Source organism: Talpa occidentalis, unplaced genomic scaffold, assembly GCF_014898055.3.
Source record: "Talpa occidentalis isolate TD23 unplaced genomic scaffold, MPIMG_talOcc4v2.1 talOcc4.5, whole genome shotgun sequence".
Classification (NCBI taxonomy): Eukaryota; Metazoa; Chordata; class Mammalia; order Eulipotyphla; family Talpidae; genus Talpa; species Talpa occidentalis.
In genome coordinates, this window is record NW_023604861.1 from 126,703,177 (window position 1) to 126,720,754 (window position 17,578).

The 17,578-nt window shown below is 53.5% G+C and overlaps 1 protein-coding gene across 2 annotated transcripts in view; it reads right to left on the minus strand.

The window, feature by feature from the left end:
• Window positions 1–3,364: 3,364 nt before the first annotated feature.
• The window catches only part of EFR3B (EFR3 homolog B), a 46,913-nt gene continuing 32,699 nt past the window's right edge, over window positions 3,365–17,578 (minus strand). For both annotated transcript variants that reach the window (XM_037528409.2, XM_037528408.2), the window contains exons 14-22: window positions 17,242–17,403; window positions 15,878–16,009; window positions 14,913–14,980; window positions 14,069–14,196; window positions 13,271–13,362; window positions 10,665–10,713; window positions 9,536–9,642; window positions 7,456–7,505; window positions 3,365–7,033 (exon numbers count right to left, since the gene is read on the minus strand). In XM_037528409.2, coding sequence (XP_037384306.1) covers window positions 6,928–7,033; window positions 7,456–7,505; window positions 9,536–9,642; window positions 10,665–10,713; window positions 13,271–13,362; window positions 14,069–14,196; window positions 14,913–14,980; window positions 15,878–16,009; window positions 17,242–17,403 — 894 coding nt within the window. In that variant the 3' untranslated portion in view covers window positions 3,365–6,927. The remainder of the gene's footprint in view (window positions 7,034–7,455; window positions 7,506–9,535; window positions 9,643–10,664; window positions 10,714–13,270; window positions 13,363–14,068; window positions 14,197–14,912; window positions 14,981–15,877; window positions 16,010–17,241; window positions 17,404–17,578) is intronic.

A 17,578-nucleotide genomic window follows, 5' to 3' on the forward strand; every position in this document is an offset into this window, starting at 1 on the left:
AACAATACATATCCACCAAGTGAAGAGTAGCCTATGTTGGAGGAGAGACATGTTTTCCATGAGACCAAGGGGTAGGCTTAGTAGAAATGGACAGAAAATGTACTCTTATTTCCTCCCCCATGGGTCTTCAATGCTCCAAGTAGTTTGGGTGAATGACTCAGGGTGGCTGCATTTCCCTCCCCTCTATCGAGGGGGGAAAGATTCTTTAATTAGCAGCTACACCAAAAGACAGGATTCCTAGGAGGGACCACAGGGGCTCAGGGTCACGCCTGACTCGCGTTCACCTCTGAGAGTCAGTCTGATGTTGGCTGAAGCTGCCCCTGACTGGAAAGGACCAGGTGGGAAGCAGTGTGACCTGAAACAAGCCTCTGAACTCCAGGATTTATTTCTCTTACCCACCCGTAGTGTGAGAGCTGTTAAGGGGACTGACTAAATGGATGTGATGGATGTTTATCCCTGAGAAGCCAAGCGTGACAGTGGAGGGGCGTGTCCACATTCCCAGGAAACTCTCAAATATTCTCAAACACATGGTCTCACACCCCCCCCGCCCCCCCCCACCAATGGCTCCGCCCCAGCGCACCATGGAGTCACATCTGCATAAATACAGCATAGTATACATAGTACTTCCAGTTCCTTGGGCTCAAGCCTGGAGCTCCTCTGACCATCTTTTCCCTCTTGCGATGCCCAAACTCTCTTTCCCATGTTGCTGGCCTCAGTGCTTCTCTTCATTGCGTGCGCCTGACTCAGCCTGACTCTCGTACAGCTTCCTAATCACTGGTCTTGTCTCCAGTTGCTCTCCTCCCTAACCTGTCAGATATAAATTCTTCATATTAACTGATATACAACGTTCTCTGGTTCAAAGAGCCAAAAAAGTCAGCTCCTCCCAATTTTCTATCAATTCCAAACTACTAGGGCATTTAGGGTTCTTGTCAATCAGGTTCTCTCCCCGGACCACACCGCATTTCCTGTTTTCGCACCTACTGGGCTGCTCAGAGTCTCTCCCCTCCTCCCTCACACTGGGCCTAGAATCCAACCTCCTCCATTTTTTTTTTTTTTAAATAATAAATTTTATTTTTATATTCCCCCATACAACTGCACATGCCCCATTCTGACCCCAATCCCTCCCCTCCCGGCCCCCACCCCCCAAAAAGTGTCTCTGGTTCATAGTTTTTTGTTGATTTTGATTTTCACTTTCTTATATTCATTTTCCTGATCCCTTATTTAAGTTTTCTAGATTCCTGCTATGAGTGAGACCATCCGGAATTTTTCTTTTTCTTTCTGGCTTATTTCGCTGAGCATGATCCCTTCCAGCGCCATCCATGTTGCTGCAAATTGCATGTGTTTATCTTTTTTGAATGCTGAGTAATATTCCATGGTATATATGTGCCACATCTTCTTGATCCAGTCATCTATTTTTGGGCATTTGGGCTGTTTCCAAAGCTTAGCTATTGTAAACAGTGCTGCTATAAACATAGGGGTGCAGGTGCCCTTTGGAATTAATTTTTCTGTGTTATTTGAATGTCATCCTTTTTTCAACTTGAGCCAGGCTCAGACACCTGCTGTCTGGCTCAGACGCCACATCTCTTGCTGTCCATGTGTCCTGTGCTCTCCTTTCAGGGAATCGCTGAGCGTCCCAAGGCCAGGTCTCTGTTTCTTTTTGTCCCCGTGATGTTTTCACATCAGGGCCCTGGGTTTGCAGCCACACACATTTGCCATTTACAAGACTCACAGACATGGACACGCACACAGAGGCACACATCCGTGTCAATGGCATTGCAACAGGGTGGTCCCCAGGAAAGGGGGAGGTTCCCTGCCCCACCCAAGGGAGGGTGGAGCTGAGCAGGGAGAGAAGAAGCTGCAGAAGAGACTGAGGAAGGAGCAGGATGGAGCCAGGAGACCTGGAGGAGGTGCATGGAGCCTAGAGACACGTGAAGAAGCTGCGCTTGTCTTTTGGTCGTGGACTGGGTGACACAGATGTGGGTGAGACCCGTGGGGAGGTGACCATGGCAGCTTTTATCTTGATGTTGATTTTGCTCTTTTTCTTCCGGGCTTGTCCAGTTGTTTGTGACCCTTTTCTGTGGGTCCCCACTGGAAGATGCTTTAGACTTGTGGCAGGCTTTGGGGCCTTGCTCTGGGCCAATCCCATATGGATGGACTTTTACCCACGAGGGGATGGGTAACTTTAGGTGCTTCATTTAGAAACTAGACTCTTTGCCTTACCTGTATTGTTTCCTAGTTTTATTAAAGTTCCTTCCCATTAAAGTCTCCTATGTTTTGTGTTGATGCAGCGGATGGCAAAACCCATTTAGAATAGGCAGGTTTGCGGGGCTTGGGCTGCCCCTCTCCCTGTCCTATAACAGCATTACACACAGCAGTGGCCAGGTCAGAGGAAAGCTGGCTGGGAAACATTTGTGTACATGTGTATGTATATGGCACATACCCCATATTTTGATGCCCTAATTTATAATGGAAACTGGAATGTACCCTGGGATGTAAGGCCTGATGTAAGGGGAATCAGAGAGCCAGATTCCGAAGACAAAGTCTCCCCCGATGTGGCTTATATAAAATGGAGCTGGATTCTAGTAACTATAATGGAGAAGTGGTCCCCGCTTCCCCACCTGAGGATGCACCCAAGCTGGGAACCCTGGACTCATGCTTACATCCTGACAGCAGCCTTTCCTTTTGAGGCAAGTAAAGTAATGGTAGATGGGGGTGGCTAAATGTCAGTGGTTAATGCTGGTATTTTCACATCCTGTTTGCATCTCAAAAAACCATTTATGTTAAAGAAATCAAACAGACAACCATGTGGAGACAACATTAACATTTATTTGAAAAGGGCATCACGAAGGCTCATTGGGAAACCACCACTAATAGTCCCAAAATGATCTTGCTATGAGTCCGGCTTCCCACAGTCCCCCACCCCCACTCCTCTTTCCCCTGCCTTAAAACTAATATGATTCAATGAGTTTAAAATACAGAAAACTGCCACAGGCACTAATTCTGCACTCACATATAAATACGTCAGCTACTATATACATGTCTCGTCAACTGTGAACTACGTGACACTCACAGGCACGCACATGGGCACGCACACGCTCAGCCAGGTCAGGAAGGTCAAATGGACAGAGACTCTTCACAATGAATGGGCTGCAGCATTTGTGAACTTACAACTCTGCACTCCATGAGCTGGAATCTACAGTCATGGAGGCAGAGCTCAAAAGAGGAGGTGACAGGCTGAGGCCCCAAGAACCCTGGAAAAGACCTGGCTGACCTGGCATAAGCAACTGCTTTCTGGTCCCAAGAGGGCCCCGGAGCCCCTCCCACAGTCCCTGTCTTCCACCCCCCCTGCCCTGGTTGGCTGGGCCCCTCCCCCCATGACCATTCTCTACAGTCCTCAGACCTTGGCTGGGTTCGGGATAAGGAGCACTTTAACCAGAAGGGTGAGGGGATGAACAAGCAAATACTGCCCAGTTCCATCTCCACCTGCCTGCCAGGTTCTATGGGTCTGAAGAATCAGAGGCGGCCTGCCACACAAGCCCTTCTCCCTGATACTCAGCCTAACAGCTCAGGTCTAGTCCTTTCCCACAGATGCCCTGCTGACCAGCCGCCATTTGGTCATGAGGAAGAATTGGGGGCAGTAGCCTCACTTCTCAACCACCTCTCTGTACTCAAGCCAGAAGGCCTGGGGACAACGGAAAAGCAACGCAAGGTATTGTGACCCGGGGGCCCCCGGGTAATTCCCAAGGTTGTTCTGACTCAGGTCAGATCAGATGTGTTTGGTGAGACCCGAACACCCAGGGTAAAGGGCTCATGTACACAACCCGTGATTCTTCACGCTCCCTGGCTGGCCCAAGGGCCCACCTTTCCGCGGCTCATCCCTTTACACCTGTTTATCAGGCGGAGGACTGGACAGTGGGTACCTGAGGACTTTCCTAGCTTTACTTCTGGCCTGTTTGGATTCCTTCTCTGGTGGGGAGGCATCTAGGAGTCAAGAAACCACTGATTTCTACTTTCAGAGAGGAAAATGGGGGGAGGCACTGGACACTGGAGACCCGCTGCAAGGAAAACAGGAGCCTCCAGGCGCATGTGGGTGCTTCCTGCGGACCACTTCTTACACACGTACGACTCTACCAAACTAGCAAAACGTCTCACTTATGTTCAGGTTCTTTAAGTACCGTCAGCAGAATGCTAACCAGCCCTCCCCTTTGCCCACAAAGCGAGAGTCCTTGGTGGCTTTGGGGAGCAGCTGGTTTGGATGGAATTGCTGGCTCAAAATCAACATAAGGAGTAGGAGCAAAAAAAGGACAGGTCCGCCACACAGCGCCGCCAGACTCCACAGGGCTTGAAGCTAACCGAAGGCCCGGGCACCTGCCAACGCTTCTTTGCCTCGCTCCCGGGCTTCGTGCTGGGGTGGAGATGGCTTAATTGACCAGTTAACTTCTGTTTACATTCACACTCACTTTACACTTTCTGGGACTGAGGCATGACTGACCAGAATCCAGGTGCTGTTCCAGAGCAGCAACCTAATATTCTACGAACTTGAAACTGAGAAGGCACACAAACGGCCAGTTCTCCGAAAGAAGCACACATTTGCTAAGCAGCGGTGATCAGAAGGACAAGCTGCTTCGGCTGAGTGTCTGAAGAACAGGAAGCCCGGAACCCTTTGCTGCACTCTGTTGCCAGGGTGGGGAGGAGGGAGTCAGCTAAGCGAACCTGCAGGTCCTGCTGGCTTGAGAAAGAGGCTTCAGGGTGATGATCTCCAGGGTCCAAGGACAAAGCTCAGGGTGAGATGTCAGGAGCAGAACCCCCACATTCAAGTAGGCATAAAACCAAACAGTGTTTCCGTGAGCGCCGAGCTGGGGCTAAAGAAGGAAGATCTAGTGCAGAAAGACATGTTTGTGGCTCCGAGATTGAGATAGTCTTTAAAGGTTCTGCCAAAGATTATGTGCCTTCAAGTTTGTTTCAAGTTATTTTAAACTTGGTTTCTTGCTAAAGAGATTAAAATAAGGAGAAATCTAAGTCCATGCTTACAGTTGGGTTGTGCATAAGCCAAAGCCACAGGGCAGAGTCAAAAGCTGGTGGAGAGAGCAAGAGCTGGCCCTCTAGGGCCCTGTAGTCATGCAGGCCTTCTGGAAGCTGAGGGCCCACAGCCCAGAGGCAGCAACCAATGACCAACGGTGGGAACTACAGGAAGGGGGTTCAGATAGTCCCCTCACCCAAGAAATGTATTGCATGAGAAATTTAGCGGGAAACGTAGTATGTTAAGTGTCTCCCAACTTGGGAAACGTGTCTGTCCCGATAACCAGGCTCTCACTGTGCCTCTGTGTGGGGGCTTGACCGAGTGTAGCCGAGAAGCCTGCCCACCCTTTAGCACAAACAGGCTGCTTCCCGCCCTGTACCACTCTGACTAAAGGGGGCTTTTGGGCCCCTTTCTACTTACTCTCCCTCTCTTTAAAAAGCACATTCTTCAGGGAGGAATCATTTGACCATTCACACCTTACTGCGAATTACATCAGCTCTGAAAAGTCATGGGAACTTCAGGAGAGGAGAAATGGGCTATTGTGGCACACAGACAACGCCTGGGGGAGGCCAGGGAGGCCCGGGGACAAGGGCCCCAGAGGTGGCTGTGGAGGCACGGAGGCCCCTGGGTGAGAAGGGGAAGCCAAGAGAGGGCAGCTCCCCCTCCGCAGAGAGGCCCTCAGGAAAAAGGAACTCAGAACCCAAAGTCACCTCCACAACCTCTCCCTGGGCCTCAAGCTTTGCCTTTTGGCATCGATGTCCATACTTGGACCAAAGAGTGAAGAAATCACTCCAACATTCGGTGCAGAATCTTTCCTTCCTCAAATGAAACATCCTAAAGGTTGTTTTGTCAAATGACAAAGTGCCCCTTTGTCACAGGGTGTCCCTCCCTCAGCCCCAGCCCCCTGGCCCAGCCAGGTTGGGGCCTCTTCCTAGGAGGTGATGTGGGGCAGGCCTGGGGCCACTGCGGTGCCTCCTCATTTTGAGGGGTCTAGAGCTAGATGACCTTGTTCTGCCCTCCCTCAACCCAGAGGCTGTAGAAACATGTGGGCACCCTCAGGTGAAAGGCATCTAAGAGAGAACACAACTCAGGAAAATCCAGAGGAGGGGCCACAGGTGGGCGAGCAAGCTTCCTCTGACCACAGCCAGTGAGAAGACGCTACAGGACTCGCCCACCTGTGCCTGCCGCTTTGGGCAGGAGGTGAGGCCCGCAGCCCAGACCCCTGCTGCCGGCCTGGGGAGAAGCGGCACCTCCAGCAGTCCGTACCCTTCGTTTCTCTCTTTGCTGCCTCCCTCTCCCTGCCCCAGGGTCTCTACCCTAGTTCCAGTTTTAACATTAATTAATAATAGAAAGACACATGAAGAGTCACCTGGCAAGGTGAGCAGAAGAGTGGAGGAGGCTGAGGGCCCTCGAATGGGGGAGGGGTGGCCGGCCATCTTGCAGCTCTTACGAGACCAGCGGCTTCCCTTCCTTCAGGCTCAGTCGATGGCAGACGGTGCCTCCACCCAGCCCCCTCGCAGGGGAAGGACATCTGGGCCCCTCAGACCCGCTCCACGAAAGTCCTTCACTCGCAGCATAAAGCAGGAGCACCTCAGGACCTCTGCCTCTCTCCTGAGACCCCCGTCCCCCATGTTTCTCAGCCCCTGGCTGACGCAATGGAGGAGACAAAGGTTCAGGTGAGATGCTTATTTGCCCCGAGGGGCAGGTAGCCGACCTCCCTTGGGGGAGACAGGGAGGAAGCAGAGGGCAGAGATTCCACCTTGCTCAAGTGGGGGGGCAGAGAGGGGGTGCTGTCATTCAAGGTGGCCTCTTCTCTGAAGTCCCAGTTAGATTTCCATGTTGGAAGGGCAGACGAGGGCAAGCCCGTCCCTCAGGCCCACCCTGTGAGGAGCTCCATCTCTCGGGATTCAGTACACACACAGGTCCGGAAACTTCATCTCGTAGACCGGGATGGAGTGGTTCTGAGGCTGGCCGTAGGCTGCCGTGATGGTCCCCGATGGGCTTGGGGGCGGGCTGGGGCAGGAATACAGGGGAGAAAAGCATGAGGAGGGGTTCTGCAGTTCTGCCCCCGGCATCTAAACGGGGCAGCAAACATGGGTTTCTCCTTGAACAGCAACTTTGTGACTCCATGGGTTCCTAGCTTTAAGTTGTTCTAGAACCTATGGCTTAAAGTCAAGCTTCTCTGTAGACTCTACAGTGATGTTGCTGCTTTAGAAAGCAGAGTTCCAGCCTGGCTGTTCACTGGGCTTCACGGAGCTGTCTCCTGCCCTGTCTAGTCTCTATTTCCTTGTCTGGGAGAGCTGGGGGTTGACCCCAGCCTGGATACAGGGGCTGGCAGAGGGAGGGTAAAGACTGGTACATGAGGAGGACTCGGAAGACGGGTCCCAACACTGGGCTACAGAGGTAGAGGTTCCCGGCCCAGGGTGGCCACTTACCGGATGGTGATTTCAAAGATCTGGTTGAGTTTGCTCTGCAGCAGTGACGCCTAGACACAAACAGAGGGAATGTGAGGCAGGGGCCCCTGCACCTCTGCAGCTGACACAGCAGCCCATCTGTCTGGGGTGCAGCTGGCAGGTGGGGAAGCTGCAGCCTTAGGAAGGGACCATGTGATCTTGCTTCCAGCACTTACTGCTGGGTGCAGAGTCAGGAGGCTCAGGGCTGGTTCTAGCTCTTTCCTCAGCTCACAAGGAGTGGCTGTGCAAAACTGGTGCTTTAGGGAAAATGCTCGCTCTGGTTCAAGTAAGTCTACATACCAGAGTGTGAGGTTGTGCCTGCGTTCGGGAGCTGGGCTTGAATTCAGGCTCATGAAATAAGCAGCATCTATGTCTCAAGATGCCACCAAGAGGTTGGGATCACAGAGGGCCAGAAAAATTTGTGTTATACCTACCCATCTTATATTTATATTAATGCCTATGTGTGTACGTATAATCTGCATACACATAGATAATATATAATATAGCTATAAACTTATATATGAATATGTATATTTCAAATACATATGATAAATATAGGCTATCATTTATATGTCATATGTTAGAAACATGCTCAAGAAAACTACATGTATTTATTGAGGGAAAATACAATAAAATATAAGCTATTTGTAGACTGTGGATGATGACAAGTCTGTTTCATCGTTACTAAGATGAAACTGTGGCATATAAATCCTGGCTTATCATTAATTTCAAGAAATGTCTGTGCGTCGTCCTTAAGCAGAGACAATAGCCTTTCTGGCTGCCTTGTCTTTCAAATCTCTTTCCCAGGGTGGGCAGTTCCATGCCTCTTGCCAGGGCCCTCGGCCGGAAAGAGCCTCGCTGCCAACATGGCCACCTGCCCCCTGCCGTGGCTCCGCCCCTCGCTCCATCTTCCCTCCTTCATGGCTCCTCCCTCTCACTCCACCTTCCCTTTTCATGGCTCTTCCCCCTCACTCCATCTTCCCTCCTGCGTGGCTCTGCTGCCTCGCTCTGTAACAGGGGGGTCCCCAGGAAAGGGGGAGGTTCCAGGTTCCCTGCCCCACCCAAATGGAGGGTGGAGCTGAGCAGGGAGAGAAGAAGCTGCAGAGGAGACTGAGGGAGGGAGGAAGCAGGATGGAGACAGAAGGAGACCTGGAGGAGGCACATAGGGCCAAGAGACATGTGAAGAAACTGCCTTTTAGTCGTGGACGGGGTGACACAGATGTGGGTGAGAGACCCGTGTGGAGGTGCCAATGGTGGCTTTTTTCTTGATTTTGCTCTTTTCCTTCCAGGCTTGTCTGGTTGTTTCTGATCCTTTTCTGTGGGTCCCCACTGGAAGGTGCTTTAGACGTGTGGCAGGCTTTGGGGCCTTGCTCTGGGCCAATCCCATTTGGGTGGACTTTTACCCCCGAGGGGACGGGTAACTTTGGGTGCTTGATTTAGAAACTAGATTCTTTGCCTTTCCTGTATTGTTTCCTAATTGTGTTAAAGTTCCTTCCCATTGAAGTCTCATATGTTTTGTGTTGATGCAGCGGATGGCAGAACCCATTTAGAATAGGCAGGTTTGTGGGGTTTGGGCTGCCCCTCTCCCTGCCCTGCAACAGCTCCATCATCCCTCTTTGTGGCTCCGCCCCCTCGCTCCATCTTCCCTCTTCATGGCCCCTTCCCCTTGCTCCATCTCCCCCCTGCTCCATCTCCCCCCTGCCGTGGCTCCCTAATGTGCGGATCCTAAAGGCACAAGCCTCAGAGAGGTGAGCCAACAAACGGGAGTGCGTGGTGCGCAGTAAGCGGCACTTACACACTCGCTACTAGGATTGCGATGATTTAAACCCAGCTGTTCGATAGGAGCCCCTGAGGCCAGGCCCTCCTCTTTATGTGAAAATTGTGAGGTCTGGGGCAGAGTGTGACTGATGCTCGAGGTTACGGGTTCCTGGGAAAGCACTGTGTGGTAGGAATCCAATCCTTTGTAGGGGGCAAAAGTGCCAAGATCTCCTAGCGTCGGTCCTGCCTGGAGCCCAAATCAGCGTCCACGTGGCCCACGGGCCGGCCCCTCAGCCTCACTCACCCGGGCTCCGCAGTGCGCCGCGATCTCCTCAAAGGGCGCCTTCTGGAACTTTTCCACCACCTGCCGCCGCCGCTCACGCTCCTGTTCCTCGACCGCCACGCTGTCCACTGCAGCACAGAAAGGCGGGTCAGGCCCCAGCTTCCCCTCTGCTGATGGGGGCAGCGGCCGGAGAAGCCCGGAAGATGGGAGGACTCCTCCGGGAGCACTGCCCTTGCTGCGGCTCAGGTCCTCCCTGCAGGCGAGCAGGGCAGGGGGCACTGGGAGCAGAACCTACACTCGGCCCCCAGGGCAAGGCATCTCCCTGACTCTGCCTGGGTTGTGTAAGAATGTCAGGACTAGGTAAGAGACCCTTACGCTGGGCTCTGAAAGCCCCAGCAGCTGCCCTGCCAGCGGGACCTTTCCATGAGTGTTCTGCGGACAAGACGTCCTTTGGGGATCATTTAAAGGGACACTGGCAATGGAAAGGCACAGAGGCCGCAAAGCCAACCCAGAAGAACCCTATGGTGGAGCAGTCTGAGGCCATTTAGGCGTGTCCACATTCCTCCTGGCTCCAAAGTCAGCGTGTTCCTCTTGCTCCACTGAAGGCGGCAGCGCCCCGTGCATGCTCAGGAAGACGACACTGGTGCCAGCAAAAAGGAGAAAGGTTTGGCATTTGAAGCACATCTGTCATCGGTCATCGGGAAAGTTCTCCCACTGGGAATACTTCCCCGCCTGGCAATGCAGACAGGCGGAGGGAACCGCGCCGAGGACTCTGTCACCATCACTGAACACACGTGAGCACACTTCCTTCTGAGTAGCTCACCCCGGTCAGCTTGTTTTTGTATCCCATTCCTCCGAAAGATAGCCCAAGTGTTTGTAGAAAACTGCTTGCTACCCTCAGTGTAGAGGCAGCTGTCATGGCAGAAAAGGGCGACCTGCCAGAGGGCACGTCAGGCCACAGCCGCGTTGGGGGGAAGGATTTTGAGTGGCTGGTTTGGTGGCAGGGACATGTTCACAGGAGGCCTCCAGCCTCTCCCCTCACGTCTGTGCTCAGTCCCTCCTGCAGGCCTGGATGGGGCTGCACACGCTCACATGCACCCCAGCACCACCCTGCCCTCCTCATCCCCGGAGCCCAGGGCCGCCCACTCACCGATGGCCTTCTTCAGCGTCTCGTAGGTGATCTCCTCGGCGGGCACTCTCTGAGGGGCAGGGGACAGAAATGCTCAGAAGGGTGGAGTGGGGAGGCCGGGAGGGCGCAGCCTTGACTTGCTCAGTCACCTGGAAGCCCCTTGGCTTCTCAGAAGGCTGTGATGGGGGGACGCCCTCAGGACACCCGCATTCTCACCAGGGACTGCTGAAGCCCCCCGGGCAGCACAGAGCCACCAGCTGAGGGGAGGCTAATTGCTCATCAGAGTCAAGAACTTTCACTGCCCCCCACCCCCTGCAGCTTGTCCTGTCACATGCTGTGGGAGGAAAGCAAGCATCATAATTCAAAAAATGTCCAGAAAACATAACAGAAAATGTCGGACACAAGAGGAGGCAGTTGCCAAATATAATCTCAAATGTCACTTTCAAGAACTGAATAATGTTTTTGAAGACTTCTAATACTCCGGTATCCACCCAGGGGATTGAATAGTTAATACAGTAAGACACGCTGAGGTTGGTTCAAGGACTGGGCCGCAGGATCTCAGGCCTCTGCAGAGGCCATTACAGGAGGTGAAGATAAAACCCAAAGCAGGGTACCCCACGGGTGCGGTCTCAGGTCAGATGCTGGGAACAGTGAAGGAGCCAGACTAATTCCAGGAATTTTCCACTAGCCACTGAGCTGAGGTAAGGCTTGGGGCTGACTCACACCCTGTCACTTAAATGCAATGTTCAGTGAAAGAAGCAGACATAGGAGAGAATGACTCCATTCATGTCAAGGGCCAGCAGTGTCGTAAGTCAGGCCGGTGGCTCCCTTTGGGAAAGAGGAGGGCAGGGTGGGGGCTCCTGGGCAGTGACTGTGCTGTCCTCCCCAAGCTGGGGGTGAGTACACTCCTTTTGTGAAAATGCACTGAGCTGTACTTGCTGTGCTTTGGCCGGCATGTGATGTATGAGTAGGAAAGGACAGAGGTGCAGATGTGGAATAAAGCCGTTCAACAAACACTAAGCGAGCACCAGCTACGTGCAAGATGTCATCATTTAGGGGAGATCGCACAACGTGGCAGCGCGGGAGTCACACACAAGAGAGAACTGTGCTGGGCTGTCAGTCACCCTGAGCATGCATCTTCGCCAGCCCCGGGCCGCACCATCAGATTTCCGGTGCAAGGCACAAGGGAACCACGTGGTGGCGACAGGAAAGATCACCAGGCAAGGGCAGATAGAGGGGGGCTTGTGGAGGAACGGAGCACAAGCCAGTCTTCAGTGTGGGTGACTCACGCAGCAGAGGTGCAGGGAAGGGAGAACCAGACGTGGGCGTCGGTGCTAGCAAAGACGTGGAGGGGATCGGGGTGATGTGGGAGAATGAGCAACAATTTGCCCAAGTGGTTGAGGTCACAGTGTCAGGGAGGCTTGATTTTGACCCCCAAGACTTCTTGCTCCAATCACCTCTGGGGAAAGGCTCAGCGCCGACTCTGAGCTCCATGGCTACCCCAGCCCGGAAGGGCAGAAACTGGGGGATGCTGGGGTGTCTGTGCCGAGAGACCCCAAGTCCCCATCTCACCCAGGTGTGCATCCTCCCCACTTCCTGCTGAGGTGAGGCTTCCCCCTTGCCTCTGTGTATCCCCCTTCCTGGGGAAAGTCACCTCTAAAACAGCCACACCTGGCTTGGGCGCCCTCCTGGCTCCGTGGCCTCCGTGACCTTCCCCTGTTTCTTCTCATTTGAGGAAGTAAAGTTGGTGTTCCCACTCTGATTCCTTGTTCTCTCTTACTCGTTGGGTATATTTGCTTAATTTTTTTTTTTAAAGATTTATTTATACAAGAACTGGGGCACAGGCCAAAGGCGTGGGAGGGTGAGAGGATTCACCAGAGACAAAGCAGGGAGCAGAACAGGCAGACGGACCAAAGTACACTGCTGAGGGGAGCAGCGGGCGAGACAGGAGAGGTCTGCTGCGCCATGTGGGACTCTCCCTGGCCGGCTGGGAATCGAACCCATGCTGCAGAAGCTGCGGACAGCCCCACAGCGCTGCGCTCAACCCGCTGCGCCACCAGGGAGGCCCTGTTTGCTTTATTTTCTGAGACAGAAGAACGGCAGGGGAGAGAGCATAGGTGAATATGAGCAGACACTGAGCTCATGGCCCTCAAGAGGAGAGGGAAGGGAGGGCGTTCAGCTGCAGCTCTCTCTATAAAAAAGCACAGTCACTGCTGCATGTGCAGGAAACACCATGAGCTTTTCTTCCCCTCATTTCTCATGTTGGGCCTTCCGTTTCCAACAAGGAGCATGTCTGTTTCCATCACGAATGGGGAGTCTTTCAAGCAATTTTATGGCTTCCTCATGGTGTGTGTGTGTGTGTGTGTGTGTGTGTGTGTGTGTGTGTGTGTGTGAGAGAGAGAGAGAGAGAGAGAGAGAGGGAGAGAGAGGAAGAGAGAGAGAGAGACAAAGGATCTTTCCAGATGGGAATATATATGATGAGAGTAAGAAAGAAACAGGAATTATCTGAGAACGTATAATGCAGATAAGGGGTCTGGCGCATGGACTGCCCTGGAGAGAGAAGGAGCCCCTTCGCCTGGGGGACCTCAGGCTCCCCGCGAACAGCGTATCAAAAGTAGGACACTCACCTCCTCTTTCTCTGGGCTGTTCCTGGACTCCACCTCCACCTGCAAGGAGATGGTTTCTCCAATGCTCTTCCTCTTGGACAGGCGGTCCTCATCTGGGGAAGGAGAAGCCCGGAGCTGGAGTTCCCAGCCCCCACTGAGATCCAGGCAGGGTCACGCCTCCAGCTCTAACCCCCAACCCTCTGCCTGGCCCACGGTGCACACTGAGCCACAGTTGGAGCCGCAGACATTCTCTGCCCACCTCAGAGTGCTGAGTTTTGCTCCTGAGGCCAAGACTCTGAAATGACTGATGAGCACACACTGGAGTTGCTCATGACCAGAAAGCTTCTCCCACATCCCAGCTGTGTCACTGGCTAAGAGCTGCCACTAGCGTGGCGTTTACTAAATGCTGCTGCCTCCATCAGCTCACGTGCCCCCTACGTCAGCCCCCTCAGGCAGTGGGGCTAACATCCCAATTTTTAAGTCCCAAGGAGACAAACTCAGAGATTCCAAGAGACTTGTCCAAGACTTTTCAAGAAGCTGCAGACAACTGGGCCTCTGATTCTGTGCCCTTTCCAGCACAGTAGGGCTCTCCCATCCACAGGCCAGGCTGTCTTGTGGGCCAGTTACTTCCAAGGATCCTGTGTCCACGAGGAGAGCGTGGGAAAATCAAGACTCTCACCAAAGATGCCTACTGTGCCTCTCAGAACCTTCTGTGACATCCAGGGTGCCATGGAAGGTAGCCTACAAGTTGCTGACACTCAGGGCCTTCCTGGCCAATAGCCAGAGGCAGGCTTGGAAGCCCTTGGCCTGAGTGCTTACCTGTCAGCTGAGGGATGTAGGGCAGGCAGAGCCTGTCTGCATTGTAGCCACTGCCCCCCAGGACTTCACTGATCTTGCTCTGGCGGAAGAGAAACTCAATCACCACTCCTTCAAGGTTTTGAGACAGCCTGGACATCAACAGAGGGAAGAGACGAGTTAGAATGCAGGGTAGCGGGATGATTTCCCAGTGACGTTCCTTGTTACAGAACTAATGCTCATTATTCAAATGACAGAGAAGCAAAAGAAAAAGGAATCATCCCCAGTTCCACTTTCTGGAGAAGCGTGCATCCTTTCTGGAGAGGGGCAGAATCCTTCAGCCACATCCACGCACCCATATCCACACACACACTCTGCCTGCCCCGCCTACCTGGGCTGTCATCCATCCCATCCACCTCTCTTGCAGCGACTACTTTGCATGCGTGCCCGTCTCCCAGACGTCTACTGTGCGGGTGAGTCTTAATTCCTCACTGTTGGACATTTCGTTTCTTTAGGATGTTTTTTCCTGCAGTGCCGCTGATGCTGAAGTGGTACTGATGCCCCTGGGGTCCAGCTTCTCATCAGGAACAACTCCCCCAGGATGCAGTCCCAGGGTCTGGCCAGAGAGCCCCCCGGAGGCTGAGTCACACACTCACATCACATCCAACCCTCAGGGACAGCTCAGTGCCTGCGCCAGGCGTGACTTTCCGTCAGGTGAGGGGGTGGACCTTGACCCAGGGCTTCAGAGTCCCAGGCAGGGTCCACTTTCTGCCCTTGAGCCCAGAGGAGACTAAGCCCCTGTCCTCAGACCCCCTGTCTTCTTCCTCAGCTGCTTTGGGTGGCTTTGAGCACGCGTGTGTCTCCTCACCTGGGCTTCTCCACAAACACGTCCTCGGGGAGCATGTACGGAGCCTCCTTCTTCCTGGTCTCTATCACCTGGAGTTGGGAAGGAATCCTGTCAGAGTTGGGTCCTCTCAGTGTTTCCTCCCCCCGCACCATGCGGTGGAGCACCCTGCAGCCGGGCTGAGGGAGAGCCAGCTCAGCAGCACTACGCAGAGCACCCCGAGGAACCCATTGCCACCAACATGCCCTGCATGTCCTCCCCGTGCAGGGAGCCGAGCCCCCAGAGGTTGCGGCGTCTTGCTCCTGGGAGACAGTCCTGTTTCCTATTTAAACATGAAAAAGGGAGTGCAGGCGCGCCACTTCCCAAGCCCACTGCAAAACCTCCCGGATGGACAGGACATCTTCAGTGTCCCTGTCTCCTTTGCAAACTTCTGATGAGAATGGTGAATGTGAGAAATCGGGGCACAGTTGGCACGCACGTGTGTGCAGGAGGTGCACACGCAATGCTGCCGCTATTTTCACAATGAGGTTGTCCGGGCACTGACTTTCCTGCACTCCCTCATCATCCCTGAGGCTTGAAAGGACCTGCCTCCCTTGGGGAGGTCTTTGGCACAGTGCTCAGCACCCTCTTCCATGCCCCCCCAGTCTGCCAGCCAGCTGAAATTGGGGAGCCTTTTATTTTGTTATAGCTTGTTTTGCTAGTATTTTACAGTCCGTCGTAGGCATCATATTCTACCTGCAAATACTCCAGCATGTTTTCAAATGTCTTTTTCTGACATCTGACAGCATTTGATCATACTCGGTATTAGGTAATACTGGAGCATTATCGACCACTTAATGAGGCGTGCCAGTGACTTCTCACCTGACGAGTTCCTATGTCAGCACTTGCCCTCCACCTATACTAAGCACGGGGGGCAGGCAAAGAAGGGAGAGTTCTAAGGACACCCCAGTCATGGCCCTCCCCGGCTCTCCAGGTCTTGAGGAACCCACCTCGTGGATGTGCTGGCAGAAGGCGGGCACCGTAGTGAGCTGGCTGATGAGGTTCAGGTAGGCGGCGCCCAGCGCGTAGAGGGCACAGCGGTTGTACACGGGCAAGTTCTCCTCGTTGACCTGGGCCACGTCCTGGAGCGACAAAGATGGGCCTTGAGAGTTTCTCCCTGACAAGCTAAACCGGTGCCCACCCTCCATGCCCCCACCCCTTCTTTAGAGATGGCTCACTTCTCTAGACTGAGCCTTTTCTAGCATTTGCCCCAGACTTCCTGGGGCAAGGAAATTATCCATGTTAAAGCTGGAATGAGAGGTCCCTAGAACAATCTATGAGCAGAAGGCTCTTAAATTCTTGAATGTGGCGGTGATGGCGTCCAGTGCCCGCTCTGCAGCTCCAGCTTAGACACCGTGACTGCCCACACTTTGCCACGAACCCCAGCACTAGGAGGCTGTTTCCTTCACTAAAGACCTGGGGTGAGTTTTTGAGGACTGGCTTGGCTTGCTAAGCTGGGTTCACATGTTGAAAAAGGTGTGGGGGTTACGAGGGAACTGGGACACAAAGGAATCTCAAATTCTAGCTCTTGTGGGTGAGCAGAGTGAAGACGATCCTAGCATCAGGGCTGATTGTTCAGGGCTCTTCTTTTTTTTTTTTTTTAATAAAGGTTATTGAGGTAATATTGGTTTATAAAACTTGCCGTGCGGCCCTGAGCACTGCCAAGCACATGGTCTGGGATGGCACTACTGAATTCCTAGGCCTCCGTTCAGATGGTGATGCCCATCTGGCTGCAGGACTCGCAGACCCTGACCTTTGAGGCCTGAAAGACCCACTGGATTCCCAGCATCCTTGGCAGTAAACTGCCTCCCAGACAGACCCCCAAAGCCTCATTGGCTGCCCAAGTCACCGGGGAGGCTTGGGAATCTCTAGGCCCTGGATGTGGGGACAGAACTGGGAACAAAGTATTTGTCATAAGTGTTTAAGGCTCTGAAGCAAGGCAGGTGTGGGAACTAAGTGATCTTTAGATTTGTTCTGGGATCACTCAGAGCTTATAAGCACCCTCTCGGAAATCCTTGGGGTTCTATCCAGCCCCTCCCTGCAAGACACTTAAAATATTTGGGGCTCAGACATGTTTTAGACAGGGCCTGTTCCCTGTGTCCCTCCTTTAGTCTGAAGATAGGCTGAAGTTGATGGATGAAGCATCCCTTGGTGGTTCCACCAACAGGACCATGGCTGTGGTCTCCGTGGAGCGATGGCCACCGAGGCGCCATAACAACTAACCTGTTGCCGCTTGGCCCTCTCATCAGTGCTTGGCCCAAACAGGTCCCCCTGCCTGAGCCCGACCCTTCTGTGCTGTCCACGCCGGCCCCACCTGAACAGCCAGCACCAGGCGGATGAGGTCCACCACCACCTCCTCGTTGGCCAGCTCGATGCTGATGAGCGCCAGCAAGCCGTAGAGAGCCTCATAGTGCTTCTGGATATTCGATTCCGCCTTACAGCTCAGGTAGATGTGTCGATAGAGCTGCTGGGAGTGCTGTGGTGGGAGTAAGGGCAGAAAAAGGGCAGGGTGGGGACAGGAGAGGCAAGAAGGGAGGAAGGCCAGTCTGAAAGGGGGGGGATAGATGTGTGTACCCCACTTCCACCCTCAGGGAGACCCTGTGGAAGTGAGCCCCTCCAGGAACTGCGTTTAGGGAGAGATGGGCCCCCTG